General features: G+C 44.8%; 1 protein-coding gene across 1 annotated transcript in view; it reads right to left on the bottom strand.

Moving 5' to 3' along the window:
* LOC146809065 (B-cell receptor CD22-like) overlaps nt 1-22563 on the bottom strand; it is a 554422-nt gene that overhangs the window by 126855 nt on the left and 405004 nt on the right. The window contains exon 4 of the mRNA XM_085614284.1: nt 2968-3261. Coding sequence (XP_085470410.1) covers nt 2968-3261 — 294 coding nt within the window. The remainder of the gene's footprint in view (nt 1-2967; nt 3262-22563) is intronic.

Genomic DNA, 22563 nt, shown 5'->3' with positions numbered 1-22563 from the left:
CCAATGGTATTGGAGTGCACATTCCATCCTCCATCATGCCATAGTGCTAACATCAGCTGATGGTATTGGTGCACTTTAAGTGCTCAACAGTTACATAGCACAGTGAGACATCCATTGTTGTAGACAGGAGGGAAGCATAAGTGATTGGCCCAGAATCACAAAGTGTTCAGCCGACCCTGAGATCGAACCTGGTCTCCAGTACCCCTTTCAGCAGCACTGGCCATTACGCCACATTCTCGCTTCACTTCAAAGCTCCTCATCAGTTTCTCACTATCACTTCCACATTTGTTCAGCAAGACCCCATCAACACCGAACATGCATTGGCAAAGCCAATATATCTCGGCAATGCTCAAGCTATCGGCCTTGTCAATGTAAATGTCTTGAAGCCATGTTGTCAAGCAGCACATCTGCTGTTCAGCATGACTGACAGTCACTGGAAAAATGTGCTATGATATGGCCAGCGCAGGCCACGTCATAGGGCTTTTTATGTTAGGAGGAGCAGGACAATACACTCGACATGTAGGGGGTGAAGAGACTCTGCGTTGGATCAACATCCTATCATTCTGGACTTTCAGTGACTTTTAGCCATTCTGAACAGCAGATGTGCTACTAGACAACATGGCTAGAAGACATTTACACTGACAAGGCCAATAGTTCAGGCATTGCCGCAGCCTATTGGCTTTGCCAGTGCTTGTTTTTTTTACTGGAGGGGTTGCCCTCCGGTGCTCTGCTGCCCTCTTCAACCTGCCTTTGGGCATTTCACCAACTGGCTCTACAGCGCTGTTTAATTAATTGCTGCAGTGCAGGCGGGGAAATGTTTGTCACCATAATAAATACAGCACAAAGTCTGCATTCCAAACATTCTGCCCCCGCTTCCTATAACCAGAAGTGACTACATCTTCCTATTCCATGTTCACACCTGCAGAATAATCATCTCAGGCACCCTGAAATTTAAAACCTATAGGACATGCCTACTCTTTCAGGCAGCCTCCACCGACCTGCCTACAACACTGAGGAATACAAATGAGGATATGCACCAAATGCAAAAGAGATCTGTCCAGTAACCACTCACTTTGGGTGATCCCGGTATAGAGCATCCCTGATGGTCCCACCCTCCTCCCTCACCAGCTTTAACACTGGACGCTCTAAATCTTATACATACATTTTCTCAGTCACTGATTTTTATGTGGGATGACAGTAATGCAGACTACCTCAGTCCTCTCACTCCTCTTTAGGCCCTACAGGTAATAACAGAGTAGGGGTGAATTTTCAAACATTTTGTGCTGGGTTAGCATCACAAAAGTGATGCAAACCAACATAAAATGTTTTTACCAATTTACTTTCCAGCGCAAAACTTTTTTTACTTTGGAAAGTACCCTACAAGTGACCTGAAGAAGCGCGAAGCATTGCTCTGGGTTACTTAGCGCTAATGGGGTGTTACATAGGTGGTACATGGGCGTTCCCATGCAACCACCAATGCCTTTTGACGTAAAACCCTACCTACAAACAACAGTAGATGGGGTTTAGCACCAAAAGTTAACGCCTTCTGAAAGAAGGCATTAAGATGCGAAATGTTTTAGTTTCTCCCTTCTTTTCTGACTTTGCATGCTTGCTGCACTGTGCAGCACCGATACAAAAATTAAGAAAAGTGTTTGAACTTGTCTAGGCATAGTATTTTGTATAGGAAGGGTACCCTTCCTGTACAAAACCTATGCTAGACGCAGGCACGCACCTTATTGCTATGGTGCCAAGGTGTGTGCCTGTTGCACAGCAGCTGAAATCAGCGCCAGCGCTAGGGAGAGGTGAGAGACATCTCTCTGTAAATATGGCGCTCTACTGCTCCGTCACTGTCACGCAACGCAGCTCAGCAATTTTGGCTGCTGCGCTGTGTTGCACAACTTTTTTGAAAATCTACCCCTTGATGTCTAAATTATTGTGTTGACAGGACTTGTGTTAAATGGTCAGTAGGCATCAAACACTCCATATATGAACTGAAGAGAAGCTCAAAAATAGCGACTATTGTGACCTCTGAGCCCTGTCTCTGACTCGTCTTTCCTTCATCGCACTGCTACACTCTGTGGCTTGTATTTACCGCCAGACCTCCGGTTTTGTCCATGAATCACCTGGATGTTTCAACTATTGACAAATATATATTGTCTCTAATTGCCAAATCAATTGTGTAATCTAATTGTATAATCCAATTGAACAGTTTTTTCTTTGAATATATGATTATGCTGTACATATTTACCCTTATTCTGATGCACTAATGATTTTAACTATAAAATAAGAATGGTTTCTGATATTTGAAAAAAACAGAATATAATTAAAATAAAAAGATTTTTGATATATAAAAAAAAAATTGAATATTGATACAGTCATTCATTAATAATAGCGCACAATATTTTTGGAATAATTAGCATTACGTTGTCCTGGAACTTGTAAGTTTTGGGATTATCGTATAATTGTTGCTAGTTCCCTTTCTTTCCCTTCATGATACTCTGTGACTCAAGACAGGATAAGACACAACTTTAGTCAATCACACATGCCACCAAAATAGGACTCATTGCAATTACTACAACCTTCTAAACCAACCATGGTGCAGCATGCTCCCTGTCTGATAATGCGCCTCAGTGCCTCACAGTGGGATATGAAGCGCTATACAAATGCAGTTTCAATTAGAACAACAAGCTCGACCTTTCCCTTCACTCAGAAGCTGCTGGAGAAAACTGACGTTTAAGAGAAAACCACAACAGAGCTGCGGGCGCGCACCAGGACACCAGAGGGACAAAGAGCGCGAGGCCGCTGATGGCTTCATCAGTGCACCCAGTCCAGTGGTTAGAAGCGTTCTGATTGGCTGGGCGGCTGTCACACACCTAATCAACATAATTATACATTTTAACTCAATATTATTTCAATTTCTCTGTAATGCCCATTTTCATCTCCAGTAATTAAAGTTAAAAGACTTACATCGAATGAACAGTGTAATGGATCTAGGCGCTGATTTGCCACCGGGGTAATTAGCTGTGCACACAAACTCCCCCATATGATGCTCTGCGGCGGGGGTGTAATTCAGCACTAAGACAGTCCTCCATAATCCGCCTAAGAGTTCTTCATGGTAAACGCGGACACTCGTATGAATCTTGTCCCATGCCAGGGTGGGTGGGTGGGCGGGGCAGGTGTGCTCCACAGAGCAGGTGATTGTTACTGGGACCCCTTCAGTCATGGTTCGAGGGAGGGTCACTGTTGGCCGCGCTGGGGTACCTGCACAAAACACAAATGGACACATGTGACAATGTTCCTGATGAAGGAGCTCCCTCTGAAACAGTATCTGGGCCCCATGTGATGTGTGTTTTACATCAGAATCAAATGGAGCAAAGTTTATTTGAGATGACTTTACACAGTGTGATTATTCTATTACTGCCATGTCAGATTACTATAGTCCTTGCGCAACACACTGATTAGTGTAAACTCCATGGTGTGCACAATTAGCAATGCTTATTTTTAATCTTTCCTCCTGAAAATGTACCTCTTGGACCTCGGAATACACCAGTCGCAACCTTCACCCCTACCCATCAGCTTCTAGGCACAACCGTGGCCTTCAGCCATGACGTGCTCTCAGCATCCATGTACCGAGTACGGCACGGCTAGTTCCTGCAGGGCACTGCCATTGGCTCCGGTCATTCGCCTCATCCCCAGTATTTGCAGGATCAGTGGGCAGAGGGCATGGCCTTCAGCCACACAAAGTGGGTGCTCACTTGTATTAACCACTTGGTCACCATGCCCTTTGGCCCATGCTCTGTGGGTATTGTATATAGGGCCTTCAGGGAATCCCGACACCCAGCGTCCCACAATACTCTGCGAATGACCCCACCTCAATTCCCCTTCCAAATTCTCACTGTGCACAACCTTCGGCCATGCTCAGCAGGACTCTGAGAAAAGAATATCTTCCTACCAGGCCCTGTGCCCCTGCCTCAGTGCCAGCAAGGTAAACCCTGTGTCCCCACAAGCTGTCGGAGGGCAAGTCAATGACACCTTATACACAGAACATGACTTATGGCTGTGTGTAACAAGTGATGAAAGCATGACATGGCTTTTGGCTGCATTCTGTGACTGGTGCATCTACAGGCCCACTGACTGGTCTTGGTCCTTGGGTGGGAGTATTGCTTTCTCGTGCATTTAATAGAACATATGACCTTAGGGAGTCCAGTGTAGCCTCACATCCCCCTCTTTGGCCAAACAACACACATCTCACCAAGATCAAACAACAGTACAAATATGGGTCTTCAAAGGTTTATGAGTTGACTAGAGTTGCGAACTGGGACTGGCCATCAGCCAAACTTTTCCCATGCAAATCGGTACCAATGCAGAGTTCGAATTAGGTGTATAGCTAAGAAAAGTATTTTGATATTGTTTGTGAACATGAAAATTAGTTTGCTTAACAATGGATTATTTTAGCATTGTGTCTCTCTGGAAGTGTAGTCCCTCTACCCTCCACTTCCAGATGGAAGAGATTTTCCACAACCACTGGACGTCATCTGACATCACAAAACTACGAATGGAACAAGCTGTCAACCCGGAAAAGTCAGTCAGACTAGACATCCTTTAATTCTTTTTAGACGTTTGCAGACCTCTGTGGACCTAAAAACCTTCTTGTCAGGATATACACACATCTCTTTTTTAAAACTAATGTAGTGCTCCTGAGTATGAAATAGGTACTGATAGACCTGGCACTTTTGACAGGTTTATCCCCAAACATTTCGCCCTTTGCCTCCTATTTTTCTGACCCTGCATTCGTTGGCTATAGGATTCTGGGCACTTTACCACTGGTGATCAGTGCTAATGTGCATATGCTCTCTGTATAAATTGTGACAATGATTGGTTATCCATGATTGGCATATTTGATTTACTGGTAAGTCCCTATTAAAGTGCACAGTGTGTGCCATGGCCTGTAAATCAAATGCTACTAGTGGGCTTGCAGCACTAGTTGTGCCACTCACATGAGTAGCCCTGTAAAGCTGTCTCAGGCCTACCACTCTAGTTTCTGGGCACCCAGTTGGAGAACTGCCATCTTGTCCTGGCAAGTACACCCACTTGCCAGGCCCAAACCATTCCTTTCCTTACATGTAAGGCACCCCTAACGTAGGCCCAAGGTACCCCAAGGGCAGGGTGCAGTGTTTTTGAAAAGTAGGACATGTACTGGTGTGTGGGACATTTCCTAATCGTGAAATACTGTGCATTTCGTTTTTCACTATTGAAAGTATATCTGTCCCACAGGCTTATCATTGGGGTTGCACTGTACCATTTTTACATGTGTAACTTTCCATAGGGCAAGCTGGAAAAATTGAGTTTAGGCTCTCTGAACTCAGATTTTATTAACGCGCCTTTTGGTAAAGGTGCTCTTTAAATTCTGTGTTTGAAAATGCCACTTTTAGAAAGTGTTTGTCAAACTCAAGGGGAGTGATTTGGTTTAGGACCAAAGAGGCTGGAATCAGATAAGCATTGCAAAGAAAGAGTACCTCTTGGACTATGGATCGCTTGTAAATTTAGTTACGAAGGTCTACGTTCTTTACCTTCGTGTCTGTTCTAAATATGAACTGGAGTTATTTCAATGTCCGCTTGAACAGGGGGTGGGTATGCAAAACCTTTCTCAACATATGCAAAGAGGTTCATGCACAAAATATCTTGTGTATTCATCAATACGTAGTTTACTTCATTTTTTCACTTGAGCTGTTTTTTTTTTAAATCACACAAACCTAATAACATGATCATATCATCTTTTACATGCTTGTGCTTAATAGTGATACATAGAAACGTTATATACTGTGCAAAATTCCCAAAAAATAAAAAAATATCAAAGTATGAAGTCTGAAATTAGTAGTAACCAATACTTACATGTACAACCTTATTACAAATTTGTTATGTCCTACTTCTTTGAATACATGTACTAGGATGATTGGGACCTAACTATCCTCGGTACTTATCAATTGTCAGTCCAGATGGTGAAGAGGTCAGCGCATGACTCGAAGTTTTTTGTATACAGGAGGGAAACCGTCTTTCTTTGGCTAGACCTCAGTTTGAATGACCTCGATTTCAGTTAGGTTTCAAATAGAGACGGAGATGCTCTTAGCCTCAGTGAGGGGATGGTGAGTGTGCCCACGCGTTTTGACCTTTGTGCGGGGACCGTGAGGTTTCAGGGAAGGTCTTCCTCAGGGCTGGGGACTTAAAAGTGTAGGACGCTATGATTAAAGAATAGGGAAGGTGTATTAGTGTCTTGTTCTATATTCTAACTGGAATGTAGGGCTTATAAACATCAAATAAGTTTAACATACCTACTAAGGAGCAATTGTTCTCTTGCACTGGCTGAACAGTCTCATTTTTGTTATATGGCTCACTGTTCGCTCTATTAGAGCTTGTGTTCACTATGGAAGAGTATGGAGAGAATTTTGTAAGGTTGGAGGATACTTGTTTGAAATGGACAGACTCATGCAATGCTGGATTATAAGTGATCTGCGAGAGTGAGAGTAGGTTGTCTATACACGTGTCTATCAACCCCTCTGTGCCATAGCTTGTGCCTATTAGTTCATGCTGATGGTTTGGTCCTTTTACGGGACTTGTGCTCTCAAGTGGAGTAACATGCTCAATCTTGATCCTCATGCAGCCCTCCATGGCACGGCTCGTGTTAAGGCAAGGATGTTTGAAATGTTGTTACCTTAGTCTTTTAGTGCAGTGCGGCTTCTTCAGAACGGGACTCGTGCTTTGATTCAAACAGCCGGTTCTGTCGGCGATACCACATTTGAAACATCCTTGCCTTAACACGAGCCATCTGGTGTGTGAATGAGAGAAGCTGAGATGTGCATTCACTCTGGACAGTCACTGGGGGGTTGAGGTGTGTCCTGCCTTGCCTGGGTGACTCATCAGATGGCTGAATAGACCTGGTCTGCGTTTAGAGTGGTTGGAGGAGTTTCGCTTGCACATGAATAGGCTGTGTCCCCTTTTTCACAATGCTGTCTCCGCGCCCTGTGGTCATGCTGCACCATGGAGGACAGGACTAATTTGGACTGGGTTCAGAGACCCTTACATAATCTTACACAAAGAGAACAATGACATTTTGTGGTATAAGTATTACACCTCAAACTCCAGGACTTTAGATTACTTCAAGAAACAAGAGGACCCTGCCAAGATGAAGAGCGGAAGGACTGTGTCAGGAGCGCTGCCTTTTCTGAGTAAGGGGTGGGTTGGCCTGCAGTTGCTGCTTCTGTCTGTGGTGGAGAAAAGGACTGATTCTTTTTGGCGTGCTGTGGTATCCTGCTTGTGAAGAATCTCCAAGGGCTTGTGTGTGCTGTCCTCCTGTTTCAGACGACTCAGGGACATCAAAGTCTTCCTTCTGGTTATAACACCTGATTCTGAGGTGTCTGGTGCTTCACTTAGTTTAAAACCTCTGGCGCTTTACTTGATGCTGAGGTCTGCTGTAGTTCTGCACTCCCCTGCTGAGTAGTTCTGGCACTGTTGGTGAGGTCACCAAGCGATTTTGTTACTGGTCTCAGTTGGAAACTCCAGTGTGTTACTAGGGGGTTTCCTGCGTCTGTCCAGAAAACACCTGGCATGGGCACAGAATGTGATGCAGCCTGCGGTGTGACCTCAGCACCATCACCACGTTGCTTGGGTGTGACCCGGGGCATTTCACTCATCTTCTAGCCAGACCCCAGGAGTGTTGTGCGGAGCAAGGGGCGGGAACGGGCTCAGGACTTTAAGCGGCCTGCACTGACCGGCTGGCTGCCTCTTCGGTGAGTCGGGCCCCGAGCAGTAATGGGCATCAGGCAAAGTTAGGGCTTAGCTTGCAGCTGTAGTGCACGGATGCGTGCAGCTGCCTGGAGGGCTTGATCGTTGGGGAGGGACGGGTCTCCCTGCATTTGTTGTGTACCCAGTGTTCTCCCCACTTGACCACATGGGGAGGGCAGCCTCCTTTTCACGGGGTGGGGGACGTGGGGGGTCTCCCCACCAGCCTTTTCCATCCTGTCTGAAGCCATGGCCTGTGCGGACGCAGGAAGCTGCTCCTGCCCGGGAGATAGGAACAGATATTGCAGCGGCAGCACTGCATGGTTGCGGGCAGCTACCTTGAAGCAATTCCACCTGCAGGGAAAACATCGAGGTCTCTCTGCCGATGAGAGCAGTATGTGCCTGCCCCCACCCCCTCTGTCCTGACCCATATACCCGGAGGTAGCCGCGCGGGAGTGCTGCAGTGCATAAAAAAAGGATAAAGTGGTGATTAGTGTGGCTCACTGGTTAGAGAAGGCATACCCTGAAGCAGAGGTCAGACCCGGGACCAGGGTTCAATTCCCGACGCGGCAGGGTCTGAGCCCAAGTGTCCACGGACTCGATAATTCTCACTTCGGTGCCTACTCAAATCATGGGTTCACACTCTGCAACTCTGGGCAATAGCTTGCTTAATCTCTACAACGGCCCCCCCGCGGCGGGATGCCTGGCTTTCACCTTGGGGATGCCCAGTACGGGTTATCTCACAGGGAAAAACCAGGACGGGTTCCCAATGCAAGCGCCAAGATGCCCAAGGGTAAGTTGAGCGCTATATAAGCACACATAATAATAATAATAATAATAATTAGCGCTAAGAAAGATCTGGAAATTTATGTGAGCATGTAAAAAACACATTTCCCTGCCCTGATGTTATGATGTAGGACTTATACTGGCCAGAGTAATAAGTGTTATGTGCAGGGGCAGCATGATGTTTGCTGAGGTGTTATCACATGTGCTTTATGTATAGTACAAAGAGTCTGTGGACTAATGTGCCAGTTACAAGTATGTGTCTTAGTGCACTAACTGTGATGTTTATGGCCAGTGCCTTATGGCAAGGTGATTATTGGGTTTGCGCTTATTGTTTAATTCGATGTACATAGCATACAATGTGAGTGTGGTCTAAGGTACTTTACCTCTAATGGCAAAGTGATCTATGATCTCTACATTTATGACAATTGCCTAGTGGTAAAACAATATATGATCCATGCATTTCTATGACAAGTGCCTAGTGGCACAGTGATTTATGTGATTGTGGTCTAATGTGTATTGTGTAAAACTTCAAAGGATATTTGTTTATAAAACCTTGTGTGGAGTCTCTTTTTGCGGCGTGCCTATTGTGTCACTGGTGTGTGTGTTGTGCAAACGCATGACACATTAACTCTGGCATAAGCCTAACTGCTCTGCCAAGCTACCAAGGGGGTGAGCAGGGGTTATCTTGGGTGTGGAACTCTCTTACCCTGACTAGGATGGTGAATTCTGCCTAGCTTTGTTGTAGCCATCTAGTAGCCCCATTTCTAACAGGTACACAAAACAAATGTGTTTTTGCAGGCATACTAATTTGGTGTCCAGCAGTTTTTTGAAAGTTTATTAAAAAAAGCTAATGGAAATCAAAAGTTAGAAATAGCATCTTGAGACCCTCCTATCAATTTCAACTGTTTGTCAATACGCTCACAACTTTCAGATTGAGTACAAGTGAGGGGCGGGTTCTAAAACTGCACTGCATGGTGGCCCCTCTTGGAACGTCCCCTTTTTGCTCATTTTCCTGTGGACTGAAATGCCTGCTGTAGTCCGACGATATTGTATGTGGGAAGGTCCAGGGCACGGTGTGATTTAGCGCATGAAATCTAAATACAGATCTGCTCTAAAAACTCTAGGGAAAGACTTAAGAAGGTGACCTATGCTCCTAGTGGCTGCTGGCAGTATGGTTTGGGGTAAGGCTGGGAGAATGTCATGTCTTTTGTCAACAGTACCCTGGAAGAGACAAGACAATGTATGAGAGCTGGGCATTTCAGCAGTTCACTGTTGTAGTCAACGCAAGATTTCAGGGACCTCATGCCTCACTCGTGGCAGGTGAGACACACACATTTGAAGTTTGGGTTGAACTCTCACTCATAACCGGCTAAATGTCACACCTGATGAGAAGTGCTAAAACATGAAATGTAAATGCACTTGTGTTCAGACCTTTGATGTAGAGCAAGCCCAGGGTGCTACAGAGGCATCAGAAAGTAAAGCCACCCAAGGCGCAGTCCTCCTACAGACCTCTTCATCTCTGAACACTTCAGTGTGCTGCTGCGCTTCTGTTGTAAATCATGACTCTACTGGAAGATGTTTTATTGTTATGTTAATTATGTTATATATGTATTTAGATTTATTTTAGCATTTCGTTGGTCATTTGTGTTGTTCCTCATGTTAAAGTTTGGGGGGCATATGTACAAGCCCCTATCGTCACCACAACATCACTTTTATCTACGTTTTGGTGGCGATAGGGGCTTAGCTTTATTAACAAGGCAGCATTAAGCCACTTAACGTGGCGTAACGCTGCCTTGTAAATAAGGCCCCCTTTCACGCAATGGTTAGCGTGAAAGATGTGGGCAGTGGGTGTTGCAGTGAGCGTTTCACCGCAACACCCATTGATTTTGACGCTGCCTCCTATGTACAAGGGCAGCGTATGTAGGAGGCAGCGCCAAAATTTGGTGAAACAAGGAGAAATGTATTATTTCTCCTCATTTTTGCTTTTTCCATGTGTTCTGCCTTGTGCAGTACACATGGAAAAAGCAAAATGCCGGTTTTTGTTTATGTACAGGAAGGTTCCCCTTCCTGTACTTAAACAATCTTTAAAAAAAACAAAAACAATTTTGTGACTTTCATCTGTCAAGCGACAAAATGGCATTTCAGTATTGTTTGTGTGCAGGAAGGGACACCTTCCTACACAAACAATCCTCCCATGCAAGCTGACACCCTTGCACTATGGTGCATGGGTGCCTTCGTTGGCGCTACACTGCTAAGTGTAGCGCCATCACAGGGGAAACACAAGGCTGCACCATATCATTGTAAATATGGTGCAGCCTTGCGTTTCAGAAGTGGCGGAGTGAGGCGTTAAGCCATGAGGTCTATTGTACGTATGCCCCTGTGTGTCATTGCTTTCTTTGATATCAGCAAATATGCAAATTAGTTCTAGCTACTAAGACTACTCAAAACTTGAGAGCTCTGGGACTTTATGCGCCATCGGTGACAGAAGTGTGAGGAGAGTCAGAGACCCTACTTACACATAGCCGGAGCACTTGCAGACTCTGCCTTTCGATTGTTTGGTGCTCAGCACAAAATAAACGACAAAGACCACCTCATTACCCATCCATGACAACCAAATAACAAAATATCAACAAAGTGTCGGATGCATGGACTGTGGATTTGTAAAGGATCTCAGTGCAAAACCAATGTCACCCAATTTTGAGGAGTCAGTACTATTTTCCAAGTGTACCCATGAATACCGACTTGATGGCTAATACCTAGTGCTTGCCTAAAAGATATTGATTTGAGTCTCCTGTGTACATATGGCAGCTTTGCAAGTGGTAGCAGTGGTTAAGATTGACCACACATCCAAGCAAATATAAGGCAATGTAGAAAAGACCAAACAAAATATATATATTTTGGTATGAAGCCTAAATATATGTGTGTGTTCTACATGTTGCTACCTATGGAGTGCGTAGAGAGTGTATTACAAAACCACACTCAACAAAATTGTGAGATGGTTTAGAGCACACCAAAATATGCAGTTCAAAGTGATGGTGTGAACAAACCAAGAAGCTGTCTACTCGCGTTATGGGTTTCACTTCTTTTTTTTAAACTTTTGTATTGCCAAAGACAGCCTGTGTCCATAATTAGTCTACCAGTATGTACAGAAAGTTCATTTAGATCCTGAACCAGAAATATATTACTACGGACAAATTTGATTAAAGACTTATTAATAAATCATTAACAATTCTGCAATCTGCTTTGTATTCAGTGAACGTCCTCTTGAACAAGCAATACAGCCGACACGTTTTGTCTAAGTGACTTTTTCAAGGCTGTAATTTTTATTTTTTATACAAGTATTATAAAAAGCTAACATAGCCATAGACAAAATGATGAGAAACAGTACACAGTGCCCGTGGATTGATAGAAGAAAAAAGGAAAAAGGGAAGGGAATTTGATCAATGCAATTTATTTAGTAAGGTAGTGAAAAAAGAAAATCATCTCGAAAGTTGAACAGTTGGCAGAAAGGGGATTCGATCAATGAAATTATGGGGCATATGGACAAGGGAAGTGGCAGAGCATGTCGTTAGCCTCCTTTTCTTAACGTCACGCTCCGCAACTTCTGAAATGCAGGGTTGCACCGTATTTACAAGAGTATAGTGAAGCCTTGCTTTTCTCCCTGCGCTGGCGCTAAGTTTAGCAGCTTAGCGCCAACTCAGGCACCCTTGCACCATAGTGCAAAGGGTTCTGTATGGAGGGAAAGATCGTTTATGTACAGGAAAGTCCCCCTTCCTGCACATAAACAATCTTAATATGCTGTTTTGTAACTTCTATGTGAGCTGCTTAATGCAGCACACACAGAACTTGCAAAACTGCATTTTTTAAATGATTGTTTATGTGCAGGAAGGTCGACCTTCCTGCACATAAACAATCATTGGTCTTTTGCTGTTTCATGTGTGCTGAACAAGCAGCACACATGAAAACAGCAAAAAGAGGAGAAATTAAACATTTCTCCTTGCTTCGTCAGGTTAAGATTTAGGGGTCCATTAGAATGTAGGGTGGATCGCCACTGCCCTCATGGCGGTGGCGATCCACCCTACATCCTTCCCCACCCGCCACCCATTTCCCCCTGCCATATTAGTATGGCGGGGGGTACCGCGGCGGACGGGAAGACAGTCCGCCGCTTTTCCGCCCAATCGACAAGTCGACCGGGCGGAAAAGGGTTTAACATGGTGGCAGTGTCTGCTAGACACCGCTATCCATGTCAGGATGCAGGTGGGAGGCAGCCTTTCCGTGGCGGCATTGCCGCCACGGAAACGAATGCGGATTTTCAAGTTGGGAGCCTGTTGCGGGCCCCAGGATGTTGGGGGGGTTGGGGGGACACATGGGGGGTACCTATTGTACCCTCCGGCATGCGCATGCACAACATGGCAGGCACTGCGCGGTGCCTGCCACGTTGTGCATGCATATGTGAAAGCACCGCCCACCGCAATGTTAAAAATGCAGGATGCGCTCGCCAGTGTAGCGGGTGCATCCTAATCACCCCCACAGGACCGCCGCACTTATGGCAGTCCCTTTTTACGTCAGGATCCTAATGATGCCCTAGGTTTTCCCTGGTCTTAATTCTGGTGTTGCCTCCTATTCACGCCTACATTGTAAATAGGAGGCAGCATCAGAATCAATGGGTGTTGTGGTGGAATGCCCACAGCAACACCCATTGCCCTCCCCTTTCACGCTAAGCATAGCCTGAAAGGGGGCCTTATTTACAAGGCAGCGTTAAGCCACGTTAAGGAGCTTAACGCAGCCTTGTAAATAAGGCAAAGCCCCTTTGGCCACAGGAACGTTGCAAAAAGTGACTTTTCTATGGCGATAGGGGCTTGTCATATGCCCCAATGTTTATTAAAGCAGTTACAAAGGAAGCACACTAAACACCTGTGTGGTACTGACACTAACAGTCAAACAAACTCTTGATTCTGCATATACATTTTAAAACAAGAATGAATTAATGAGGAAGCTGTGTCTTTAGGGATGAGGGCAGGGGAGTAGGGAATTCCTTCACTTCAAAGGCACTGTCTAGAAAGCATCTCCTACCTCCCAGAACAAGGGCACCAGGGTATACAAATGAGACCTTGGACATCAGTCCTTGTTCACTTCTGGACCTGTGGAAACTCTGCCAGGAAGAAGGACTTCTGTGCAGCTGCAAGGACTGCCATTCTGCTGGGCTGCTGCTCTACAGGAACTGCCACCCTGATGTGCTGATCTGCTGCAGGCTACTCTCTTGCCTGGGGAAGATGAACTGGGACCTACAACTTCAACTTGAACCCAGGACCCCAGAGTGACTCAAATGGCCAGTCTGCTGCCTCCTGATCTAAGCCTCAGGGACATAAAAGGATCCCCGACAAGCTCCTGGACTCAGCTGCTGAGAGTTCCTGACCCCCAAGTGGTGCCTCTCAGGTCCTGAGACCTAGGTGTGACTCACAGACTCCTGAAATCAACCTTTTAAATTCTCGGGCCTGTTCTCACCGGAACTGCGCTGCTCGCACAGAAAATCAGTACGATCTGCTGACAGTCCGTCTATTTGCACGTCAAGCATCGATCTCCCGTAGGGGCTTGCCAATGCGAAGCTCAAGCCCGCCCATCCACGAAACTTGACCATCTCTAACCACCACCGGCAATACTGTCCTTGCTCCCCCTCTAACATGAACGTGACTCTTACTTCAAAAACTTGAGAAGGTAAACCTTTGCAGGACTAATCTGGGACTGTATATGACCTATTCTTCTTCGCGGTCAGCCTTAACTTTTGAATTTGGCCCGGTCCAGCTTGACCACATATCCCTGGTTGGCGCTTTATTCCTATAGGTGCTATTTTGCAGTTTATTCTTAGCAAAAATTCATTAGACTGGGTCCCTTGAATAGATTTTTGTCATTTTGGCCTTGTTTTATTTATTAAAGTAAGCTCTATTTTTCTAACCCGGTGTGGGAATCTTTTTGTGTGGTGTTTTCACTGTTTTACTGCTTGAAGTCTTGCACAAATAATGTAAACATTGGCTCTAAGTTAAGCCTAACTTCTCTGTGCCAAGATACCATAGCGTGGAGCACAGGTTAATTTGGGACTCACCCTGACAAGGATTGTGGTTGCTGATTGACCAGGACTCACACCCAGGTCTGCCACCCACCCAGTTTCTCACAAGTATATTAACATTGCATCTTATAATTATCAAACAGCTTCTATAACAGTGAGGCAGGATGAGGGCTACAGTGGCGATTATACATAGCTTGAATTGCTGTTTCAAACACATCATTTGGGACGCTGACTGCCCCGATATAATGGTTTATACTTTAAAGATCTCCACCACATCGACTATTACTCTATTTGTGATTTATCGTCCCTCTAATACCACAGCAATACAATGTCAGATGCCATAGCCCAAACAACCACACTTTATCAACATCCTTTACTATTAGGAGACTTTAACCTAAATGTAGACACCCAAAAAGAACATACCACCAGGGAATCTCCCACTACAATGGACACCCTAGGCACCTCAGAAATGCTTATGCATTGTACTCACATGGTCAATCACATCCTGGATCTAACATTTGCCATGACTGGACTCTTAGCAATTAAGGATCTTGATCTATGTCATGGACTGTTCACTACTTAATACAATTTTACATCACCAACTTAAATCAGTGAAATGAGCCACCAGGCAAGCTGAATAGAAATGTTGGAAAATGTGAAGTGAGGCAGATCACGTATTTTACAAGACACAATACAACGCTTACAAACTGCTCACTGCACAGAAGAAATCTTCTTTCTTCACTAATTAGATCTTAGAAAACAAGTAATACACCTCCAAATCTTTTTTGCAGTATTGAAACCTTTTTTTAAATTAAAAAGGTACGGAGACCACCATACAACACTCCCAGAAAATGGAAGAGGATCTCTCCAGCTTTTTCCAAGCTAAACCAAGTGAATTTAAACTGATATCAAGGCACTACAAGTAACGTGGGCATTTCCAGTCAAAGCACATGGCAGAGGCACATTTCAAGCTAGGTGGTCTTCCATCAAAGTACCAAATGAGGATTCAGTGGACGCCACTCGTTGAAGCCTTACCGCCACTTGCTGCTCCAGGGGGATTGCGAGCGCTACGGACTGCGAGGGCCAGCAGCCCTTCTGACCACAGCTGCAGCCTCTTCCGCCGTGACTCCGCCCCTCCCCAGGACTTTGATAACTGCTCGTGGCCCCTGCTCCGCGGGTGCCACTCGTTGAAGCCTTACCGCCACTTGCTGCTCCAGGGGGATTGCGAGCGCTACGGACTGCGAGGACCAGCAGCCCTTCTGACCACAGCTGCAGCCTCTTCCGCCGTGACTCCGCCCCTCCCCAGGAATAACATCAGGTGACTTTCAGAACGCAGCGCGGGACGCAGCGCGGGATGCAGCGCGTGCGAAGCCCGGGACAAGGGCGGGACCGTTTGTGGCCGTTCGTGGCCAGTAGAGGCCGGGACGGGCCACCCCACATACCTCAGTCCTCTGAGAGTGATACCCGTACCTGTATCGTTGTGAGCTCACCTTATGCCACTTTATTCAACCTATAGAGTGTGGTACTCATTGTAACATACTGTGTGTTTTGGGCTTTTATTATTGCCAGTAGTTATTGTTATTGTACGCCTGCTACGATAGAAGATGACTTCACTAAGGTCTGGAAGGAAGATTGTACAGGATAGCACAGGGGGCTGTGTTTCAGGAACCCTTGATAATTTTATTACTAGAGCAGTCCGTGTCCTTGAACACAAAATTATTTTAATGGAAAAAAGACTGTCTATGGATTTATCAGCGAAGAGATCGTCTCTTGGTAAAATAATGTTAGCTGTTTCTCCCGAGTGTAGGCAGTCCCAACCCGTTTTTGATTTGTTGCCTAGTACTGAGACAGGGGTGTCGGACTCGACAAATCATAGTACCCTGGATACAATTCTTGATAGTGTATCTATCTTAGAGCCTAGTCCCACTCCTTTTAAACCAAACTCTAATCCCCCTATGCCTTCCATTGAGCAACCACCTAATGTTATTTTGAACAAGGGAAGCATGCCCCAGCCCATTAAAGGGAAAAGAAAACATGTGGGAGTGCCCACTAAGGGGAGACGTGCCAAAGTGCCTAAAACGCTTAAACCTGTCACTCCACATAATGAACCTCACCCCTCTAGGTCTCGTAGCATCCCTCCAGTTATCGTCAGCCCCCTCTATGATAAGTCCTTCCCCAGCCAGTCTTGTGTAAACCCCTTGCCAATTGGCTCTTCTGAGTCTTTCGAACAATTGCTTAAATCCTTCTTTTTACCGTTATATGAGAGAGTCAAATTACTAACCTCTTCCATTGGGAAACTGGAAAGTATGGTACTTGCCAATACGACCCTTTTGGAAAAAACTTTAGTGACCCTGCCAGGATCCACCATCTCCTGGCCCGGCTGTTATAGCAAAGATTGTTTCTAATGGTCCTATTCCCCCGGTTAGTAATTTACCTAATCCCCCCGCACTTAAAGATTTTGTTATCTCGTCTGTATTAGATCGTGCTGGGGAAAAAGTTCATACATCTGCTGGAATTGACAGGTTGAAAAAATTGGCTACAAATGTATCCAACAATAGGTTTAATAATAATAATCCAGCAGGGCAGTCTGTCTCGCAGGGTGATGGTTTGTTTTTAAATCATCCACGTATTAATCTTCCCCCAGAGTCACTACCCTATACTGTCATTTTGGCTGGTGTCCCAAGGATTTCCCAGGATAAGACAGAGTTCCATAGTGAGTTAAAGAATAAGGTGACTCACTGGCTAAATGGTAACAGGCCCTTGCCCTCCAGACTCAGTGCGGAAATTTGGACTGTACGAAGGGTGAGTTGGTTAGGTACCAAAGCAAAGAATGTGGAGGGCGACTGCATAATCATTAACTTTCGGGACCCTAGAGTGGTGAGGCACATATGTAGCTTTCCCAATACTTCGAGAGCTAGTGGAATACTGACCTTGGATTTGACAGATTTTTTTCCAATCGACCCTCGCGACACACGTTTTGATCTGTCAGTTGGATGGGAAAGGGTCAATAGGGGTTTTCGCTGTTTACCTAGAATGGATTTCCATCTTCCACTGTCAAACCATTTTGCCCCGTTGAGTAGTATGGAAGGGGTAGATTGACTGACATATAATACCTCTAATCTGGGCTGTGTGAGTGGAATTGTTAAAGGCTCGGGTAGTCCTGTCTGTACGGGGAATGCAAATTGTAGTTGTTTCAGGGAGGTACCCATGGGTGTGGGCGAAAAGTGTCCCAATACCGCACCTACTTCTCTTATTGTGTCCGATTGTAATCTCGATCCCCCTTTACTAGTTTTGGATTGTTCAGTAAATCTTCAGGGCATAAATCATGTAAACCCCCCACCTATTGTTACCAAGTCTGTACCGCTCACCTGTATCTTGCACACCGACAGTCCAAAATTTTCACATACCGATCTTTGTCCAGACGAGCATGAGCGCTTGGTACCAGGCACTATTGTTAATTATACTGCTGCCCAGGTCATATCTCCTACTCAATTGTCCGCTGCTACAGCTAACCTTCCTCCCTTAACCATGGCCTCGTGGAACATCGCTGGTCTAAGGAGTAAAATAGCAATCGAGGAATGGTCTGCCTGGGCAGAAAATTTTGATATTTTGGTTTTTCAGGAAACGTGGGCTGTGGACCCGGTATATTTTTCCGGTTTTATTAATTTTTCACAAAGGGGCCACTAGTGGGTTAAGGGGTCGTCCCTCGGGTGGTCTCTGTATTTGGGCTAGGCACACCCTTAAATGCAGTTTTACAGAACTGGCCATCAATAGCCCCGATCTTTTGATAATCCTGTTGCACCTCATTGATGAACCTGATATTATGATTATAAACGTTTACAACAGGGGCCAACCTGGTGGGCGAGGTACTGATACCTTTCGACAACTAGACGGGTTTTTGGAAACTGTTAACCCCGGTACAAATGTGATAATAGTGGGCGATCTGAATTGTTGTTTTGAACCTTTGAATACTGCTTGGGATTCACTCACTTTGGAAGTGGACGCCAATTGGAACATTCCCACACTTGATCTCCCCCCCATCAAGAGGTGGACTGAATCAGGCATCCAGGGGATGAGTTTGTGTATGGGGCGTCGCCGCAGTAGAATTGATTACGCCCTTATTAAAGTGGAGTTCTGGTGTACCTTAAAGGATATGGTGATTTTAGATCGCCCAGAGAGTGACCACAACCCCTTAGTACTGAGCCTTCTGTTTTGCCCAGCCCGCAGTAGCGAACCAACTGTGATAGTTACCGCCGACGCCCTCCTAACAAATAACCAACGGAGAGTGCGCTGGGAGAAGGTTGTCATTGATAGTGTAGTACTTACTGAAATTAGTTCGCTAGTCTCAAGTGCGTTGGAAGCTTTTCACTCTCTCCAGAGTCAAGAAGCTGTTTTAGGGGAGACAACACGTATCCATGAAAATTAGTTTTTGGGTCTTAAGGCTCTTTTTTCAAAACCCAGTAAGGTTAAGAAAATGATTTTACCCAAGCGTAATCACTGGTACAACAAAGCGTGCCGTGTATTTTATGGCAAACTGAAAACTGCTATTAAATCTAAAAACCAGGCTAATATTAGAACGGCAAGGAAAAACTACAGTAAGGCCAAAGCTTCGGCAAAACAAGAATGGGACAACGAACATTGGCATGATCTCCTGGTTGCTAGTAAACAAAAAAAACTGTCATTGTTCTGGCACATTCTGAAGTGGGGTAACTCTCCGAGTTCGCAGGTTCCTTCAAACCATGTTCTTCCAGAATCCTGGGTGTCGCACTTTCAGTCTCAGTTTTCTGTAACTAACTTGGCTGAAGAGACTATTCCCTCAATTTTACGGGATATGTCCACCCTTCAAAATTTTTCATTCGACTGTAAAGAGGTCGAGATGGCTTTAAGCAAGATTCCCAGTGGCAAGGCTCCGGGCATTGATTGTGTCCCTGCAGATCATTTTTAATTCGATCATAGTAATTGGGTGCCCTATATAGCTTTCCTGGCAACTGCTTTAGCTAAAGGGGTGGATATTCCTGAATCCTGGAAAGGTGCCGAGATTCTGCCCATCTTCAAGAAGGGTGATCGCTCGTGCCCGGTGAACTATCGCCTGATTAGTTTAATTGACTCAATCCAAAAAATTATTGCTAGGATGATACTGGCAAGAATTCAGACATGGATTGAGCAGGAGGATATTATCTCGCCACTGCAGGCGGGGTTTAGATCCAGTACTAGTACCATCGACCAGGCTTTTAGGTTCCAATTGATCGTTTGGAAAATGGTCTATCTTTGTGGTGGTTCTTTATATGCCGCTTTCGTTGACCTTCGGTCAGCATTTGACTTAGTTAACAGGACTAAACTATGGGGGACTCTAGCGGGGTTAGGAACGCCTGCCGATCTCCTGAATATTGTCATTAGGTTGCATGATAAAAACTTTGCACAAGTACGATGGGGGAACCAAGGGCAGGTTACCGATAAATTCAAAGTAAATAGGGGTGTCAGGCAAGGGTGCGTCTTGGCGCCAACTCTCTTTTTGTTATTTATAAATAGAGTTGTGCAGTACTTTTCATCTACTTCTACCGACGGCCCCTCGCTGGGTGGTACCAAGATTCCACTACTCATGTTTGCCGACGACACCCTATTACTGTCCCAGACACAGATGGGGTTACAGGCGGCCCTGAACGAATTTGCCAATTTCTGTTCTGATTATGATCTCCAAGTAAACGTTTAAAAAACCAAGTACATGGTTTTTAATAAAGGAAAAAGTGTGAAAGGTCATGTCACTATAAATAATGATATACTTGAACGTACGAACGTCATGACCTATTTGGGGTTGCTCTTGAAAACAAACTGAACTGGAAGCCACAAATTGATGTTTTATCCCTCAAATTTGCCCAGCTCTCCGGGTGTTTAGTTAAAGAACAGAAACAGTCCCAGACTAAAAGGATAGGTCCCGCTATTAAGATTTATAACGACAGGATTAACTCAGCAATCCTTTATGGCGCTGAACTCTGGGGTTTTGCTGATCTATTCCCTTTGGTCAAGGCGCAATACAAATTTTTAAGGATCCTCACGGGTCTCCCTAGTTCAAGTCCAGTGAAACCGCTCTTACTGGACCTTGGCTGTCACTCATTTGAAGACATTGCCAGGTTCAAACCTCTGGCTTTATGGAGGAGATTGTGGACCACACCGGAGCTAGGCCCCTATGCAAAGGCATTTTTGGATGTTCGCTCCATTTTGGGCTCCGGTAACATAGTTTGGCTTAAGCAAGTTGGTCTGTTATTGGAATCCATGGGTTTGGGAAATCTTTGGTCCGACCCCGTCAATAATCCCTTTCCTCCCAAAAAACCATTTAAAAGCCTCTACTGGTCTTTGGTACACCAGAAACAATTATCCCAAGTGCCAGTAGAGTCTCTGACAGGCAGGTTTCTTGTGCAGAAAAATGTTCCATTTTCAGGAGCCTACTGGGACATTATTAGCAGGCCCAACGACAGGAAACTCTACCATCAAATGAGGGTTGGCTCCCTACCCACTGGATTGTTTACTAAAAATTGGAAGGGAGAGGCTTGTGAATCCTGTAGCTGGTGTAGAGATTGTGCCGAATCCGTGGGTCACATATTTTTTGTCTGCCCTGCCTATGCAGCCCCTCGGGCCAAATGGCTCAAACCCAAATGTTGTAATCTGGGAACTAGACTGGGGTTTGAGGCATTAAGAATTTTAAGATCTGATACTAGTGAATGTATTGTAGTTGCGGTGGCCAAATTCCTAGGTTGGGTTTGGATTATTAGAAATAGGAATCACTAGGCATCAGTGATGTGTTTTATCTTGTTCGTTATTCTGAGCTCTAGTTGGAAATGTTTTTATCTACTACTTTGTATGTAATGATTCTTTTTATACTGTCATGTCTTTTTATGATGAAATTACTCGATAATAAAGAATATAAAGTAAAGTAAGATAGTTTGAGTCTTTCTTTGCTAATCTCTTTAATATGTTATGCCTTATTGGAACTGTCCACATCTCTTTTAAGCTCATGCATTTCAAATTGATGTGTAGGAGGAACAAGCATTGTAACATTGAAACATTGTATCAGGTCGCTATTGATGTTTTTCCAATGAGCTGAATTATTGTGTTGTCGCTGGTAGATCTCATTTTGTGAAGCAGTTTGATGTACGGTGACTGGTAAGTAATGTTAGCGTTGTTTATGCAGATCTCAAGCCTTGTCATTTTGCTGTGTTTGGGGGAGTGATTAAGAGCTTGTCTATAAATTTAGCAAGTCAGAATATTGATCTGTTTGACTGTAGGAAATTATAAAGCAGCAAGGCCATTGCTAGTGATGGAAAGATCTTCTTGTTCATATCTTGAAGGAGAAGGAAAACAGGGACAGCATGTAGTTCGGATGATGATTCAGGTACATGGGCCAAAGAGTTGGTGTTTAAGCCTAATGCGTGTGATTTAAAGGTTACTCGATCATCAAACATTATTCCTAAGTATTTGTATTCATGATGGGTTTTAATCCTTTTTTATGCGGGCACCAGGCATCTTTATTTTCCTCCTGATGATCATTGCTCTTATTTTAACCATGTTAATTTGGAGCTTGCTGTTGTCACAGTAACGACGTAGGCAATATATTGGTCTTTGTAGGCCTAGGAGAGTTGTACTAAATAGAACTGTGTCATCTGCATAGTGCAGAATTGGCAGGCCTTGGCTTCTACTTCTCAGCATCTCTTCTTGCTGGTGGCTGATTGGGTCATATGGGTCCACAATGTAAAGATTAAATAAGGTAGGGGGCAGAACACACCCCTGTTTCAGACCATTGTGTTTATTAATTTTCTGAACATTCTTTTATTGCTGCTGACTACGAACTGTACCAATCTGTTGGAATATAATCCCTGAATGGCTTTAAACAAAGGAAGTGGTATATTCCATTTTTGCAGCTGTTGCCAGATGATGTTCCACTG

Source organism: Triturus cristatus, chromosome 7 (genome assembly GCF_964204655.1).
Source record: "Triturus cristatus chromosome 7, aTriCri1.1, whole genome shotgun sequence".
In the NCBI taxonomy this organism is placed as follows: Eukaryota; Metazoa; Chordata; class Amphibia; order Caudata; family Salamandridae; genus Triturus; species Triturus cristatus.
This window is presented reverse-complemented; position numbering and strand designations above follow the sequence as displayed.